The 17,385-nt window shown below is 41.4% G+C and overlaps 2 protein-coding genes across 3 annotated transcripts in view; one reads left to right on the top strand and one right to left on the bottom strand.

The window, feature by feature from the left end:
- LOC109433653 (transcriptional regulator ovo) overlaps positions 1-17,385 on the bottom strand; it is a 96,553-nt gene that overhangs the window by 28,329 nt on the left and 50,839 nt on the right. The gene's annotated exons all lie outside the window — the stretch shown is intronic.
- On the top strand, positions 5,525-17,325 carry LOC115256458 (RYamide receptor-like). Its single transcript, XM_062844180.1, has one exon. The coding sequence runs from the start codon at positions 15,761-15,763 to the stop codon at positions 16,928-16,930; it is 1,170 nt and encodes a 389-aa protein (XP_062700164.1). The 5' UTR covers positions 5,525-15,760; the 3' UTR covers positions 16,931-17,325.

Genomic DNA, 17,385 nt, shown 5'->3' with positions numbered 1-17,385 from the left:
AGGTATCGTTATAGTTACAGTTATGATGCATAACAACACTGAATCATACAACTTTTTCAATCTTGATTATTTATGATACGATTATTATTACATGTATCATTATTATTCATTAACATTTTCATCATTTGAACGATACCACGAATCGTATTTGTCAATTCGGGTATATCGTTATTGTATGGTACCAGCACATTCAGGCCTGATGCATCGAAGGTTTCAAACAATATAAAAACAATAAAATGTATGGTTTATGCTTCAGATTTGTTCGAGAAAAATCGATTTGATACGATAGCTATTACGATACGTAACAAACCATCTGAATGAAACAGTATCACACAATGATACTACAGAATACCATATTATGATTATACGTGTTATCAAGAACTGGATTATAAATCGATGATTGATGATTGGAAGCATTTCGTGATCGACCAAATGTGTTACCATTAAAAAGCGCAATTTTTCTTGAACTAAATTTTACCGTATTATTTACATTATGATCACTATAACATCTACTTTACGATACAGAAAACAATAAAAACGAAACGAATTTATTTGATCAGATTTGCTTTCAAGTGATCGTTCAATTCCTTACACAGTTTCACTTGAATATCTGTTCTTTGTGAGCACATTTCGAGCGTAGTACCGTAAGGGCGTATTTGCAATGATCGATTTCTCATCATCGACCATCATATTTGGTTGATAACATGGAGGCAAATCATTTTCGGTTGTGTCTGTTGTTGAAGACGCTAGTCTTCTTAGTTGTATTTTACCAGACTACACAAAGAGATCCACATCCGAAAAGTGATCGTAATTCTCGAAATTATCCAAAGAGAAAATCGATCATTGCAGATGCGCCCGTACGACACTAAACGCGAGATGGTATTCAAAATATGTTAAGTAACATTATAGTTACCACATAAGTTATCATTACCGTACGTGTTATCATATGTACTTGAAAGGAAATGAATAATATAGTTTTTCGAACCCAAAAACCATCAGTATATTATAATTTGTATAATAACCAGTGGCGATTCCCTAACCTCAAATCTACCTGTTCAACGAATGTAAATTCTTGACTTTTCACAACAAAATGGCTTGCAATTAGTAGAAATTGACAAGAAAAGCCGTTTCCGTCTATTTTCAATATATTTCTGATTCTGAATTCTCCGCAAATGCAAGTTTTAAGGTCGTTGAACAGGTAAAAAGTGAGGTTACGAGACGCCACTGATAATAACCATACCACGAACAAACATCTTATGGTATGAACGATACCATGAATTGTATTTAAAAAATTTAATAAAAACGGGTGGTACTCATTGTCTCGGTTAGTCCGATGGATACTTCGTTTATTTGGAAGGCTCGGAAACCATGAATTTGTTATAACTCGTATAAACAAACATGTTATGGTATGGACGATATCATGAATTGTATCTTTTGTAAATTTCCAATAAAAACGGGCGGTACTGATTGTCTCGGCTAGTCCGATGGATACTGGCAGTGGCTACTCCCTAACGTCAAATCTAGCTGTTTAACAAGTGTAAATTCTTGAGTTTTCTGAACAAAACGACAATTAGGGTAGCGGCCGGTATTTTGGGCACTCTTCGCTATAACTCAGGAAATTCAAAACCAGTTGACTTGAAATTTTGTACACGGCTAGATACTATACCTATCTCATCGCGTTTCAAAAATTGTGTCAATTGGTTCAGTATTGGCTGGGTTATAGCAGAAAAGTGTCCAAAATAGGACCGCTGTCGAGATGGTTCTACTTCCCTATTGGATGTTGCTCATCAAGAGCTTTTTCCGGATTTACTCCTAGAGTTTCTTCGGAGATTTTGTGCATTGTTCCTTCAGGGATTTGTGAGAGTTGTTCCAGTTATTTTTGCCAGAATTCCTCCAAGAACGTCTGCTGGATTTTACACGGGGCCTCTACAGGAGTTCCTCCCGAGATTTCATCCAAAATGAATCCGAAATTATCGTTACCATTAGTGTTATCATACTTGACAAGAAAGTGGAAGTGAAATATTTAGTTTCTCAAACCTAAACCATCCGAACTTGAAGGTATTATAATAAGTATAATAACCATACCACGAACAAACATCTTATGGTATGGACGATACCATCAATTGTATTTTTAAAATTTTCTAATTTGAAAACGTATCGGGATTGTCTCGGCTAGTCTGATGGATACTAGCAGTGGCGATTCTTCAACCCTAAATCTAGCTGTTCGTAGATTCTTTGAAATTCTCGCGCTTAGTATCATACGGGCGTATCTACAATGATTGATTTCTCTTCATCGATTTTCTCGTTGGTTAATAACTTGGCCGGCAAACCATTTTCGGTCATTTTTATAGTTTTAGAAGCTAGTCCTAGTCGGCATTTACCGAAATACACCGAGAGATCATCCGAATATTGATCGTATTTTCCGGAATAATCCGAAGAGAAAATCGATGAAGAGAAATCGATCATTGTAGATACGCCTGTATGATACTAAACGCGAGAATTGCATGTTTCCGGGTCGATGAACAGGGTAAAAGTGAGGACACTAAGAGACAGCACTGGATACTGGGTAACCCTGGAGATAATATGTGAACTCTGAGAACTGTTTCAGGGATTAGGAATTCCTTCAGATTGGTTCAAGCATTTGATTGGAAATCTACCCGGAATTCGTTGCGGAATTCCTCTGAGGATTTCTCCCGCAATTCTCTTTTAAGTTCTTATTCTTATTTAAGTTCTCGCGGTTCCTCATTCCTGAAGGATTGTTGGAATTTTTTTAATGGATTTGTCATCCAGAGATTCTTCCGAGATTTTTTCGGTGTTCCTTCAGGGATTTGTGAGAGTTGTTCCAGGTATTTCCGCCAGAATCCCTCCAAGGTTACCTGCCGGATTTTTAGACAAGGCTTGTAAAGGAGTACCTGCCGAGATTTCTTCCAGAAGGTTTTACGATATGCTTTCAGAGATGTTGAATTCCATCCGGAGATCCTCCCAAAAATACCAAGTTATCGTTACCATTAGTGTTATCATACTTGAAAGGCAGTGGAAGTGAATAATTCAGTTTTTCAAACCCAAACCATCCGACCACGAATTTATTATAACTTGTACAGTAACCATACCACGAACAAACATCTTATGGTATGGACCATACCATGAATTGTATTTTTGTAAATTTCTATTAAAATGCTCTATAACCCAATTGATTTTGATCGTAAATTCTTTAAAATTGCATGTGATGAATGAGGTTACGAGACACCACTGGAACAGTGCACTGGAGGAAACATGTAATCTCAAGAAATCAGGCCAAACATGTCTAAAGGTCCTATCTGCAGCAGAGAGGCTCTCTTTGGTTTCCCTCTCTTTCGTTAATATCTCAGCTGTTTATTTGTATTATGATTGTCTCCTTGCATTGAACGATGGTCAAAACAATCGTCTTTTGATTTGTACTGCAAAAATAGTTGAAAAGTGTACCATTACATTGCAATAATTGAAAGAGAAAGTGAACAAAGAGAGCCTCTCAAATGCAGAGAGGACCTATTGAAATGTTTGGCCTGAAATGTTTCAATAACTAGGAGTTCCTTCAGAGATTTGTAAAGGAATTTACTTAGAAATCTATCCAGAATGCGTTTCGAAATTACACTGAGAATTTCTTCCGGGGTCTCTGTCCAAGATTTTTTCTACGTACTCCTCCCTTTTCTCACGGTTTTTATTCCTGAAGGTTTGTCAGGTTTTTTTTTCTGGATTTCTCATCCAGTGGCTTTTCCGGATCTCCTGCCCAAAGTTCCTTCAGAGATTTAACCGGTGTTGCTTTGGGGATTTGTACGATGTGTTTCTGGGATTTCTACTGGAGTTCCTTCCAATATTTCCGCAAGAGTATCTCTCGGGATTTCTCCCAGAGGGTTTCCCTGTTATGCTTCCAGAACTGTCATCCGAAAAGGTCAGTCTCACGTCTAAGGTGTGACTCGCTGTTGGTTGAAGAAGCGAATCAACGGTTCTTGGTAGGGGAGGATATGGCGGAGCTCATTTTCGCCGGATAACAGCTGCAGGAAAATCTAAGTCTAAGTTTGTATTTGTATTGTATTTGTATTGTATTTGTATTGTATTTGTATTGTATTTGTATTGTATTTGTATTGTATTTGTATTGTATTTGTATTGTATTTGTATTGTATTTGTATTGTATTTGTATTGTATTTGTATTGTATTTGTATTGTATTTGTATTGTATTTGTATTGTATTTGTATTGTATTTGTATTGTATTTGTATTGTATTTGTATTGTATTTGTATTGTATTTGTATTGTATTTGTATTGTATTTGTATTGTATTTGTATTGTATTTGTATTGTATTTGTATTGTATTTGTATTGTATTTGTATTGTATTTGTATTGTATTTGTATTGTATTTGTATTGTATTTGTATTGTATTTGTATTGTATTTGTATTGTATTTGTATTGTATTTGTATTGTATTTGTATTGTATTTGTATTGTATTTGTATTGTATTTGTATTGTATTTGTATTGTATTTGTATTGTATTTGTATTGTATTTGTATTGTATTTGTATTGTATTTGTATTGTATTTGTATTGTATTTGTATTGTATTTGTATTGTATTTGTATTGTATTTGTATTGTATTTGTATTGTATTTGTATTGTATTTGTATTGTATTTGTATTGTATTTGTATTGTATTTGTATTGTATTTGTATTGTATTTGTATTGTATTTGTATTGTATTTGTATTGTATTTGTATTGTATTTGTATTGTATTTGTATTGTATTTGTATTGTATTTGTATTGTATTTGTATTGTATTTGTATTGTATTTGTATTGTATTTGTATTGTATTTGTATTGTATTTGTATTGTATTTGTATTGTATTTGTATTGTATTTGTATTGTATTTGTATTGTATTTGTATTGTATTTGTATTGTATTTGTATTGTATTTGTATTGTATTTGTATTGTATTTGTATTGTATTTGTATTGTATTTGTATTGTATTTGTATTGTATTTGTATTGTATTTGTATTGTATTTGTATTGTATTTGTATTGTATTTGTATTGTATTTGTATTGTATTTGTATTGTATTTGTATTGTATTTGTATTGTATTTGTATTGTATTTGTATTGTATTTGTATTGTATTTGTATTGTATTTGTATTGTATTTGTATTGTATTTGTATTGTATTTGTATTGTATTTGTATTGTATTTGTATTGTATTTGTATTGTATTTGTATTGTATTTGTATTGTATTTGTATTGTATTTGTATTGTATTTGTATTGTATTTGTATTGTATTTGTATTGTATTTGTATTGTATTTGTATTGTATTGTATTTGTATTGTATTTGTATTGTATTTGTATTGTATTTGTATTGTATTTGTATTGTATTTGTATTGTATTTGTATTGTATTTGTATTGTATTTGTATTGTATTTGTATTGTATTTGTATTGTATTTATATTGTATTTGTATTGTATTTGTATTGTATTTGTATTGTATTTATATTGTATTTGTATAGTATTTATATTGTATTTATATTGTATTTGTATTGTATTTATATTGTATTTATATTGTATTTATATTGTATTTGTATTGTATTCGTATTGTATTCGGATATTGATATCCGTCTGGGTAACAGTCATTGTACATTTGTAGTGTTATGTTTTATTGACGAAGCATGAAATAGAGCATTTGTAAGGTTCCACTTTAATAACGCGGATATAAGACAAACCCTATGATCTTCCACTCGGTCATTAAACTACTGACGCCTTCGGCATCGGAACTAGTCACTAGTCGATAGTTTCGATTAACTCGATACCTTAATCGATCGATCGTAATCGGACATCCCTTCCGCATTATAATATTCAAAGAATACGCCACAACCGCTCGACCTACATTAAAAATTTTATCACAAAAACGGCCATCGTCCATCGCGCGCAGTCAACGTCACCGCTAGCCCAAGCCCACACACGATCGCGCTGAACCGCTGCTGGACCAGCGCAGCGTCAGGCAACGCAGTTTCCTTCCTTCCTTCCTTCCAACGGTGATCCTCCTCATCCTCGCCCGTCACTGCCGCCATCAATGCGCACTGCTGCACACCCCTCGATCGAATTGCATAAGCCTGGTCAGCCTGCGAGCGTGCGTGCGAAAAAAAAAACACAGAATCTGGCCTACTGCTGCCTTCGCATCGCAGTAGGCCGAGAAAACCAAATCAAGCGACGCGACGCGCAGTGCGACGTGGTGGCGGAGCGCCGCGCCCCGTCGCGAACTTGGATTTTTCATTGTCAATATCGCCATGACGACGGCGACGAATGGTGAAGCATGAGCAGCCGCCTACTTCTAGTAGTCTAGTAGTAGTTTGCCTTCGTGTGGTGTCGCCTTCCTTGCGCGTTGCGAGCAAGCGGCGGAACCTTGATATGCAGATTGCTGCTTGCTTTTCAGGCTGTCGTTGTTGGTTGGCGAATCACACACAGGCCTTCTAGCTACGTACTAGGCTGGCAACATGTCCGGAACATGTTAACTGCGCCGAGGGGGCTGCAGAGCAGTGCTTCGAGAAAAGAGTTCCGTTTTTTTTCGCGGTGTTCTTCCTTGACGATGTGGCGACCGGACTTGCGGAGTTGCCGTGGAGGCAAACTAGTTGCACGTTGATTGCAACTCAACAGTACCTAGAGCAGGTAATCGCTGCTTCGCAGCGTTGTGCGTTTGTCACCAACAACGTCTCGGTGAAGGTTTCGCCGAGGGGTGACTCAATGGCACGTAGCGGACGAACGTAGCGGAAGTTGTGTCAGGCTAGAGGGACACTGAATAATTATGGAAACGATTAGAATCCAAGTAAGCTGTTTCCTGACAGACAACACAGGGAAGCAAGTGTTGTTCAAGCTGTGAGGACATGGCCGAAGTCGGGTTTTCTCATTAGAATCTAATCATTACTGCTAGAAGAGATCTAATAGGACTCAAATCAGCAAACGGATAAAATGAAACATGCAAATCTGGTAGGAATCCAATTGGGATTCAATCAGAATCTCATACCGGATTCAACCTTGATGGATTACGGGTTCGTCGCTTCACCGGACGAATCTTTTGTTGGCCTACTTCGTTAGGGTTGTCAAGTGCGACGGAAAAATGACCACCACCGAGGGCCATCGCAAAGAACGAATATGTGTGGCAAGCACCGTTCTTGGTGGGTCTCCAAGCATGGGGAAGCGGTGCATAACTGACGTTCCAGCGAACGGGTTGCACAAGCAGCACATAAAAACCGGTTTCCAGGCCAGGCAATCCGATCGCAGCAGCAGCAACAGAGGAATCCGATGACAACAATGAAAAATTCGAAAATTTCTTTCCTTGAACAGAGATCAATCAAAGCAATCTTCCGTTCGAATCAAAACTCGAATCGCGAGGGATGACCCATCTTTGACAGATGCAAACCAAGGTGATTAGAGAGAGTAGGTGCGCAACTTAGCCTTTTTAGAAACAAAAAGCCGCACAGTTTGACCTCCTTTTTGGCGGACAGATGCTGGCGAACCGTTTAACGCCGACTGCGCAGCGCGCACTTGGAAGAACAGCCGGTTGTCGAATAGGTAACGCGCCATACGACGAAATTGGATAATTGCGCCCCAAAACAACTGACGGCATGCAGGCACAGCTACCTGCTTGCTACTCTACCTTGACTAGCAGAGGTACAGATGCAGTGGAAGTGGAAGTGGAGCTAGCCACCGTTTCTTCGCGCCCGAATTTCGGGGAAACCTTTTGACACATGCAAAACACTGCGTTGCGTTGCGTTGCTACGCGACGAAGAAAATGGGTCTCTGCGCTGCGCCTCCTTCGTTCGGTTGACCTCTAGCAGCCAGGTCCGTTAATAACGTGTAACAAGCAGCGCGAGCAGTCATCATCATCTGATGGAAGCGAAGAATCGACCGGAAAGAATTCCTCCTCCCCCTAGGAAAGGACGGACGGTGGTACGCGAAACGAACGAAAGGAACGGAAAGGAAGACCTGTGCTCCACCTCCTCCCGGTCCCGGTCCCGGGAGGAAATGATGCGCGCGAATTCGCTGCTACAAGTGTTTCGTTGTTCCTCTTTTTTTCGGTTCGGCTGTTTCTCCAGCCAATTGTTGTTTCGACCATATGCTTCCACTTAATTACTGTTTACTGTATCGTCGTATCGTATGGTGGTACGTAGCAGTAACAGAAGATGCTTCGTTCGTTCTTTGCCGTTTGTGCGGAACAATAACATGAGGATGAGGTGAAGGAGGAGAAGTAGAAGAAACCGGAGAAAGGGTTTCACCGTAGCAGATTGGTTTTGAAAACACCGTATGTTTCGGACTTCCGTTCTCGGATCCGAGTCACTCGATTTTCCCGAATGAAAAAAAAACTATAAAATTACAATTGAACTTATTGTTATGGCGCATTTTTTTACAACAGGTTTGCCATAAAAACTGCAGCGCTGTATTACAATCAATTTACTGTATGGCATTGATTGGTACCATAAACGAAATGGTAAATGGTGGGTGATGTTACAATAACAATAAGTCACAATGTAACACATGTCTTGACAGCAACATTTTGGAAATTTGTTCATACAGAACTTAGAGCAATGCAGTAGTATTAACGTTTTTTTGTTGTTGCTTATGCGTTTCGCAAAATAAAACAATGTATAACTGTAAAATGACGTTATAGTAAATGGTAGCAGCAGAATTGATATCAATACAAACACTGTTGATCGAATGGTTGTTTAGCAATTGAAACATAATATATCTTTCACTATACTTTATTGAAGATATAGATATAAATCGTTCTTTAATGCGACGAGCATCAAATTATAGAGATCAATAAGTAAAATCCTATTCAAGATGTATAAAAAGGATTATTGTAATGTTCCCTGTATCGTGATAATATGTTGTTTTGATATTTGTTTCTAGTTTCCATTTCTGCATCCGAATCGGAAGTGATAGTTACTAGATCACAAAGCTCGTCGCCTCGAATCGATATGATTTGAGATTCCAAACACGTGGCAAATTGGCCTGAAACGATGAAATTGAAAGATTACCTTAGAATCCTTGGAAAATATCGGAAGAATCCATCATAAAGTCCATGCAAGAACGGGAAGTTCTTGGACTTCTTGAAGAAATTCTTAGAAAAGTTCTGTAGACATTTCTGGGCAAATGTCTGGACCAAAACCTGCAAAAACTTCTGCAAGAATTCCCTGTGGAATGCATAGAATCACGCACCAATCTTTGCTGATATCCCTGAAAAATCCATAAAGAAGAGTTTAGAAGTTCAACAGGAGCCGTCTGTTCTAGAGAAATTCCTGGAGGAGATTTTCAATAAATCTCTGCCGGAGTTCTTGGATCCACCAATGGAAGAATCTCTCAAATATCTATCGAGAAATCTCTAAAAGAGTACACGAAGGAATATCTAAGATTAGGTGTTGTCTAGTGAGGAACTCCAGGAAAACCTTCAAGGTAATTTCTTGGAAAATGTTCAGATAGAATTTTTGGAGAACTATCTTGCCAAATTCTAGACCACTTTGAGAAATTCATGAAATACCTTGGATTTTCCTTAGAGGACATCCTGGAATGTCTACTAGAGCTTCTCCCGTCACTTTTTCAATAGGTCATCCAATTTCTAACGGAATTTCTGATCTAATCCTTTGGCAGAAGCGCTGAATGAGATTCTTGAGGCTCTCCGAAGAAACTTTTGGAGTTTTTGAGAAACTCACTGGAGAATTACCAGGATAAATTTCCAGGCCAATGCCTGGCGAAGTCCCTGAAGAAATCCATCAGAAAATCCCTCCAAACAAAAGCCTGGAGAATCCCTGAAAAATAACGAAAGAATCCATTAAACACCCCTCAAAAAGTTCATGGGTGAACGGGAAGTTCTTGGAATCCTTGGAGAAATTTTTGGAAAAATTCTGTAGGTTTTTTTTTGAGAAATCTCTCGATCAATCCCCCAGAGAAACCCCGGGGAGTATTTCCGGAGTTTCGCGAACGAATCTTCAAAGAGATCGCCGAACATTCCATAAAAAGAGGCATACACCTGTGAAGTGTAACAGGAGCCATCAATTCCTGGGAGCTAGGAATTCCTGGGAAGAATTTCTGGAGCAGTTTCTCGAAAAAAAAAATCTCTGGAGGAATCCCTGGATCCTCCAATGGAAGAATCCATCAAATATCTCTCGAAGAATCTCCGAAAGAATCCTTGAAATGCTCTAAAGGACTATTTACCATTATTTCTCTGATAAATGGTCCTTTAGAATTTTTCATGGATACTTTCGGAGATCCCTCGAAAGATATTTAAGATATTTCGCATGAAGTTGTTGCTTGAAAAATTCTGAAATTATTGGAAAATGATCAGAGAGAAGCTTTGCAGAACTTTCTAGATGAATTCTACGCCAAAACTTTGAGAAATCCATGAAATTCCCGGGATATTGCTTAGAGGTGTTCCTGGAATGTCTACTAGAGGCTTCTCCCCGCATTTTTCAATCGGTCCTCCTGGAACTTCTCCCGACTGTTCTCTCTGATTGTAGGATTTTAACCCGAATCGGGATTCCTTTCCGACGGAGTTCCTTCCGAGATTTGTTCAGGGATTACCTCAGGAATTACTTGGAGAGCAACAGCTACCGGAGTTCTTCCTGGGATCCTGGTTGAGAGAAATTATGGTACAAAATTCGAGAGGTATAAGAGAAATATCGAAATCAATCTAAGCTGACGGACCAACAACTGCAGCTTTAAAAACGTTTTGAGAACCGTCATAAAACTAGTTCATGGCTTTTTCGTATTCCAAGGTGTATCGAAAGCCTACGGGTTCACTACAGCAGACGGCTCGACAGAAGGCTAAGAACACCATGTCACAAAATGCCAATTGTCTTAGTATTTGTCTTTTTTCGGGTTTATGATGGTTCTAAACTGCTTCTCAAGTATATTAGACATGACAATGCAATGTTCCGTCAGAAGTTCTTTCAAAAGCTTTCCCAGGGAATATTTCAAGAACTCTTCAAGTAGTCCCTCTCGGAAATCATTCAGAAATGCCTCTTGGGATTCCTTTGAGAGTTCCAACTGGGAATTTCATGCAATTTTGGATAGGATTTGTTAAGGAATTGATATTGCGATTCCTACAGCTATTTCTCCTCGGATTTCTTCAGGAATTCCAACTGTGACTCATCCCTGAATGTTTTCAATGGTTTCACCAGGAATTCTCCCAGTGGTTTTCCCAGGAACTTCTTCCAGAGACTCTTCCAAGAATGCCTGCTGGGAACTGTGAGATATAAGATGTACTGAATAAAGCTGTGATAAAGAGAATGATCACAGCAGGCGATATAGCGCATTTGAATATGATGCGAACTGTCAAGCAGACAATGTTAGCATCCCTGCTTGCGTAGCAACAACTCCAGGCGTCACCCAACCGCGTTCACTCTTGCCACTTGCGAACCAACGTCAGCCTGGGTAAGTTGTGTGTGCTGCACGTGAGGGGTGATTCCTTCCCAGAGAAATCCTAAACTCCACAGGAACCTCCCAGGAGTCTGCAGAAATTCTTGTTGAGAATCCTTCAGAAAGTTCCAAAGTTGGTCGAATAACACAGCACAATCAAAGGAAATCGATCAAATAACGAGGCTAGTTCATCATGTTGCTGAAACTCGGAAGCTAGCAGAATTCCGTTGTCTGACAATGAATATTTCTCGGTGTGTTTAGAGTCTTGCCCCTCAGTATGTCAACAGACGATTGATAACGCATACAAATTTCCCACCGGGGTAACGCCTACGCTATCGACTGACAGTTGCTAACGAGATCAAAGCAGGCCAAGAGCGTTCCTCTTCCTCTTTCTGCGGTCAGCGTTCGAACACGTCAGAAGTATTGCAGTGCATCGGGTCGCTGCTCTGGACGATTCTCATCGAGAACTTTCAATCAAATTCCTACATCCGAGATCTCACAGAAGTCAACACTACGGAGATGCTTGACACCCTAATACAGCGTTTGAGTGCTCTTGCAAAACGATTGCGACGTTATGGAGAATGTTTGAAGCGGAAGGAACAAAACCTGATGTTTAACATTAACGAAAGGGAATTCTACAACAGCGTCCGAAACGACAAGCCTGATTTTGGAGAAGGCCTTCCGGAGATTGGTGACGCCTCACAGTTCAAGGATGTGGTTGCCAGAAGAAGAACAGCAGTGTAATGGAGTTGGAGGCATGACTGCGGTCGCAGTAACCAGTTACCAGTGTACCAGAAATTGGACTGTACCAGGACCCGAATTAGGTGCTGAAAGACCCAGAAGCTGCCAGAGTTCATTACCAGGGATACCGTCTGCCAAAGAGCCACAGCACAGCTGAAACAGGCCAAATAACAGACCAATAATGTGCCTTCATAGTCCATATGTACAAGATGCTGTCGACGGTAATAGGGCACTGCATGGAACTCTCTCCTTCTCCTTCACTCTTACAGAAATTTTGTAAGCAACAAGGAAAAGAAACGTCAAAATCCCATACAAGATCAAAACAGTGCAGTGCCCTATAGCGAGGAGGATACAAGCCAACTGCGATGCCAATAACGTGATGACTGAAGAACGAATAGGGTGTCGCAAAAACTCGTAGACTGCAAAGATCAGGTCATCACAGATGCAGACATTGTGGGTCAAGCCACCGAAAAGCAGAGGAACTTGAGCATGGTGTACATCGACTACAAGAAGGCGTACGACTCAGTTCCGCACTCGCACCTTCTCAAGGTACTGCAGTTGTACAAGGTAGACGTAAGGCAGCAAACGATGTGGATGTGTTCCCTACAAATTACCAATGGTACAGCTGTCTTGCGGTCCAGAACTCTCAGCATCAACACAATAACAACGCACACTTTCTTTATGGATGACCTGAAGCTGTTTGCGGAATCAGTACAGAGGTTGCATCAACTGTTGGAGCTTGCAGACGGTGCTCAGCAACGACATCCGGATAGAGTTTGGAACTGACAAATTCTTCATTGCACGAAGAAAATTATTGGCAGAATTCAAGTCACTTTGACAGATAACGCACTTATGCGTTATCTGTCAAACTGACAAAAACCAAGGCCGCCTTTGTCCTACTCATGTAGAACTGTCAGTGTGACCTTAGAATTGTCAAACCACGTAATGAAGGAAGACTGTCGGTCAGTGTTCATCTTCGCAGAACAGTAGGCAGTTTACACTGAAGGAAATCTGCAGTGTAAAAACTTATCAAAAAATCACTGAAAACACAGCTACTTTTATTGCTGTTAAAACTGAATCTTGCATATAAAGGTATCAACAACTGCTCCAAAGCGGATTGCCTCCCCAAAGAAGGAAGTTCGAACGATTTCGACACTCCGCCAACAACGGAATCAGTCCGGAAGAGGGCCATTCTTTTCCATTTTCGTCGGAGTCGGTCGTCGGTATGATACGCGGTTCGGTCACATTCATATTCTAATCAGGTGTCGACAGCACTCAAAATCAAACGCATAGAGCTCGAAGCGCTGAAACACACGCATTATGCAGAACTTTGTTAGCTGTGAACCTGCGAAGCGAAAAGGCAGCGAGGGATATGACGAAATTTTGACTCGGACAAAAGGAATGCTAATTATTTACTGGAGCAGCTCTTCCTGCGTGCGAGCGACGGTGACAACGGTATAGCGAGCCTACTGCGATCAGACGAGTATGTAGGGATGCGCAAGTGAGAAGATTCCAACATTTAATCGATCAATCTAGAACAATCTCACCTGTTGATCTAATGTTCAATTGTTATGGCAAAACATCGACACAATTCCAAACTTGAACATCCCTACTCGTCACGACCAGAACGGCGGTGACCAGAATATTGGTCTAGCAACGTTAATCGTCGCCATGTTTCTCATTAGAATGTTAATACACGATGAATGACGGTGTCCGCCGAGTGTTGTCGGAGTCTTCGCGCACCGTTTGGTTTCCATTCTGCGCGCAAACCGGGCAACAACCAAGAATGAATGAACCTATTCATTACAGTTCTAAACGGGCGGAGATGGTAGAACCGGAGCGAATCCGTTCGAATTATCATTACATGCAAATTAGGTTCGTGGTGGGAACAAGACGAGGAGGTGGAAAAGTGCGATTCATTAACTGTACGCGCGCTTGCGAAGCGGATTCTGACGTAGCACAGCAAACGCTGTTCATCGAACTCATGGTTTCGCGATCGCACGCTAAAACTAGAATACGCACGCCCTTTTTCGGTCGCAATAGCAACACAGCAGGTGCTACTTAGTGATTCAAATGACGATGGACAATTCGGATTCGGCCGAGGCGGGAAACAATGGGACACTTCTGCTTCTGCCTGCATTCCTCGCAGTAGGCCGTTCAAATATTTCGCCCCCCTGTTGACAAACGGCGAAGAGAGGCGACGCGACGCAACGCGACGCCGGCGGGGACTTAGTAGGCTGCGCGTTGCGTCGAATCCGAATGGAATCTAGCGAAGCGTAAATGAATCGCTGCTAAGCCCAGAAAGAGGGACAGTAGAGAAGAATGGAAGTTCCCTTCCCGGATTAGGGAATGGTGTTCGAATGTAGAGGAAGGTCGGTGACTTTGTTTAGTTCGATGACAGAACAAAGGGTCACGATTACAATGTGTTACTTAATCGGTTCAGTTGCGTTTGACTCGTATGCGATTCAATCTGAATTTGACAGCTGACCAGTGTGATTAACATTTCTGGCAACGCTTACGCCTGGCTAGGTTGCCAGGTTTTCGCTCATTGGTTGCCAAACTCTACCAAACGTTAGCGAAAATGCATTCTACTTATACTAAAATAGGGTCCTAAAATTAAAGACGAAATCTCGCTTATATTGAGAATAAGACAATTACACCGTCTTCAACCTTGCGGCCTCTACAGACGAATAATACGATCAAGCATGGTATTCTAATCGGAATTGTACTTTACTCGAACTTGAAAAACAAAGGAATAATGAGAAAATTCGAAATAAGTAAAATGGTAAATAGTTCTACTTTGACACTTGAGGTCAACCTTGTGTGACGGAGCTCGACATTTTTCGCACTGGAAATTAAAAAATGTTCCTATCTGACATACACGGTGAAAAAAAATCACTCAAACTATGTGTTATAAGCTAGGGACGAGACAAAAAAATAAAAAAATAAAAATTATATATTTTCAACTACGGTTAATAAAAACGTCAAAAAATGAGTAAATGTGTAATCTTGTACCATATATTGTGGTTTAAAACAAGAATCTAGATAGGACTTTAGGAGCCTATTCTACAACTTTGCCAAGAATATTTGCAAGTTAATCTTCGAATTGAAATACCTTTGAGCGAGGCTGCACTGAATGAGCGGGATCACGTGCATCACACTTTAGCGTGAAAACCCTTCGTCGATCGATCTACATTGCCTTCCACTTCGGGGCTCGATCACACCCACTGCAGACACCGAATTGCAATTGCGATCGACACTTCTTCTACAGCCAAAAAACGAAGATCACGCGATCACCCCCAAAAAATGGGCAAATCTTGTGCGTCACCTGGGACAGCGGAATTTTAACTCACTGTCGCCGCAAGGGCACGTTGCCCGATCGCCCACTAATCACCATTTGAAAGGAAACGGGAGACAAACAACAACCAGAGGCGATCGCGATCAAATCCCGGCGCGCGGAGACTTAGTGTCGTCTACGTGCTAACAAGAAGATCGTTTGACACCGATATGCTACCGTTTGGGATGATGCACCAAGCGCGCAAAACAATCTCCAGGTGGGACAACCAGCAGTGCCAATTGAGCCGCCGTCCGCGACAAAAGCCTCTCTTCCGCGATGAATTCCACCAACGACGACACCGTTTGGATCGAAAACGGGACTCGAATATCCGAGGACAACGATACCTCCCTACAGTTCGATTGCGACGGTTCGTCCTACATCCCGCAAGGGATCGCGTCCCTTCGGTTCCAGATCCTGATCTACCTGGCGTACAGCGCGATCTTCCTGACCTCGATCGTCGGCAACGTGGCCGTCTATCTCGTGGTACACCTCCTGCCCCGGATGAACACCGTGACGAACCTGTTCATCGCGAACCTCGCCCTCGGCGACATGCTCATGACCATCTTCTGCATCCCGTTCTCGTTCGTGTCGATCTTCGTCCTGCAGTACTGGCCCTTCGGCGCCGTCATCTGCCGCATCGTCAACTACTCCCAGGCCATCTCGGTCCTCGTCAGCGCCTACACCATGATCGCGATCAGTGCCGATCGCTACCTGGCCATCATGTGGCCCTTCAAACCCAGAGTCACCAAACGCCTTGCCAGGATCCTCATCCTTCTGGTCTGGGCCGGAGCCCTGGTCACCGCCGCTCCGATCCCCGTATTCTCCACCCTCATCCAACCGACCGAGTTCTACGACGCCTGCGACCTCTCGATCTGCACCGAAGTCTGGCCCGACGACCACTCCGATCACAGCTACTCCATCACCTTGATGACGCTCCAATTCCTGGTACCGCTCCTGGTCCTCATCACCACCTACGTCCAGATCGCGTGCAAAGTCTGGGCCAAGACGCCGCCGGGCGAGTCCGTCAAGGGGCGCGATCGCCGCATCCTCGCCTCCAAGCGCAAAATGATCAAGATGATGATCACGGTGGTGGCGGTGTTCACCGTGTGCTGGCTGCCCTTCAACATCTTCATGCTGATCCCGCTGGATCCGGACTGGCGCCCGCTGCCGTACCTGTGGTTCCTGTTCCACTGGTTGGCTATGTCGCATAGTTGTTACAATCCGATCATATATTGCTATATGAACGAGAAGTTTCGGCAGGGTTTCGGGCGATTGGTGGAGGTTGTTGGGAGGAAGTGCTGTTGTGGTTGGGTGGGAACCCGGCGCAGGAAAAGTGATGCCAGTACCAATACGGAGATGATGCAGCTTTTTCCAAGTACGACGCTGATGACGACGGTGGCGAGTGGTGTTGGGGGGAGTCGGGAGTGGGGTCAGAAGGGGTTTTAGGGTTGTCGAATAAAGTGAATTGTGATCGGTGAAGCGAGATTTTGATTTGGAGGAGAGTTGAGAACGCCATGAAAGTTTAGGATGGTTTAGAAAGCTTGTCGGAGTTCACGTCGTAATGCAATGTTGGGAAAAATATGGGTTAAAGTGAACGATCACTGCGTTACACTGTGTTACAACGAAAACCATGTTGTCGGAGTTCACAAAAACTCGGAATTGGGATATAATAATTTCGCTGCAAACGCTACGTGTAACCTATGTGATAACGAATGTTTTGTATCAATGTTGGCAGTGTTGTCGGAGTCAAAATCATCACCGAAAAGCTTCAAGACATGTTTTTTAGATCAAAATCCATTGTTTCAAGAGCATTATCAACTTAAGAGTACTAAGGCCGTTCGCAATGCTGTTTTATTTTGTATGGCGAGTTTTAAAAATTTTAAAACTCGCCATACAAAATA

The sequence above is a fragment of the Aedes albopictus genome, chromosome 1 (genome assembly GCF_035046485.1).
Source record: "Aedes albopictus strain Foshan chromosome 1, AalbF5, whole genome shotgun sequence".
NCBI classification, from domain to species: Eukaryota; Metazoa; Arthropoda; class Insecta; order Diptera; family Culicidae; genus Aedes; species Aedes albopictus.
The sequence above is the reverse complement of the archived record's forward strand: the minus strand, read 5'-3'. Positions and strand labels throughout refer to the sequence as shown.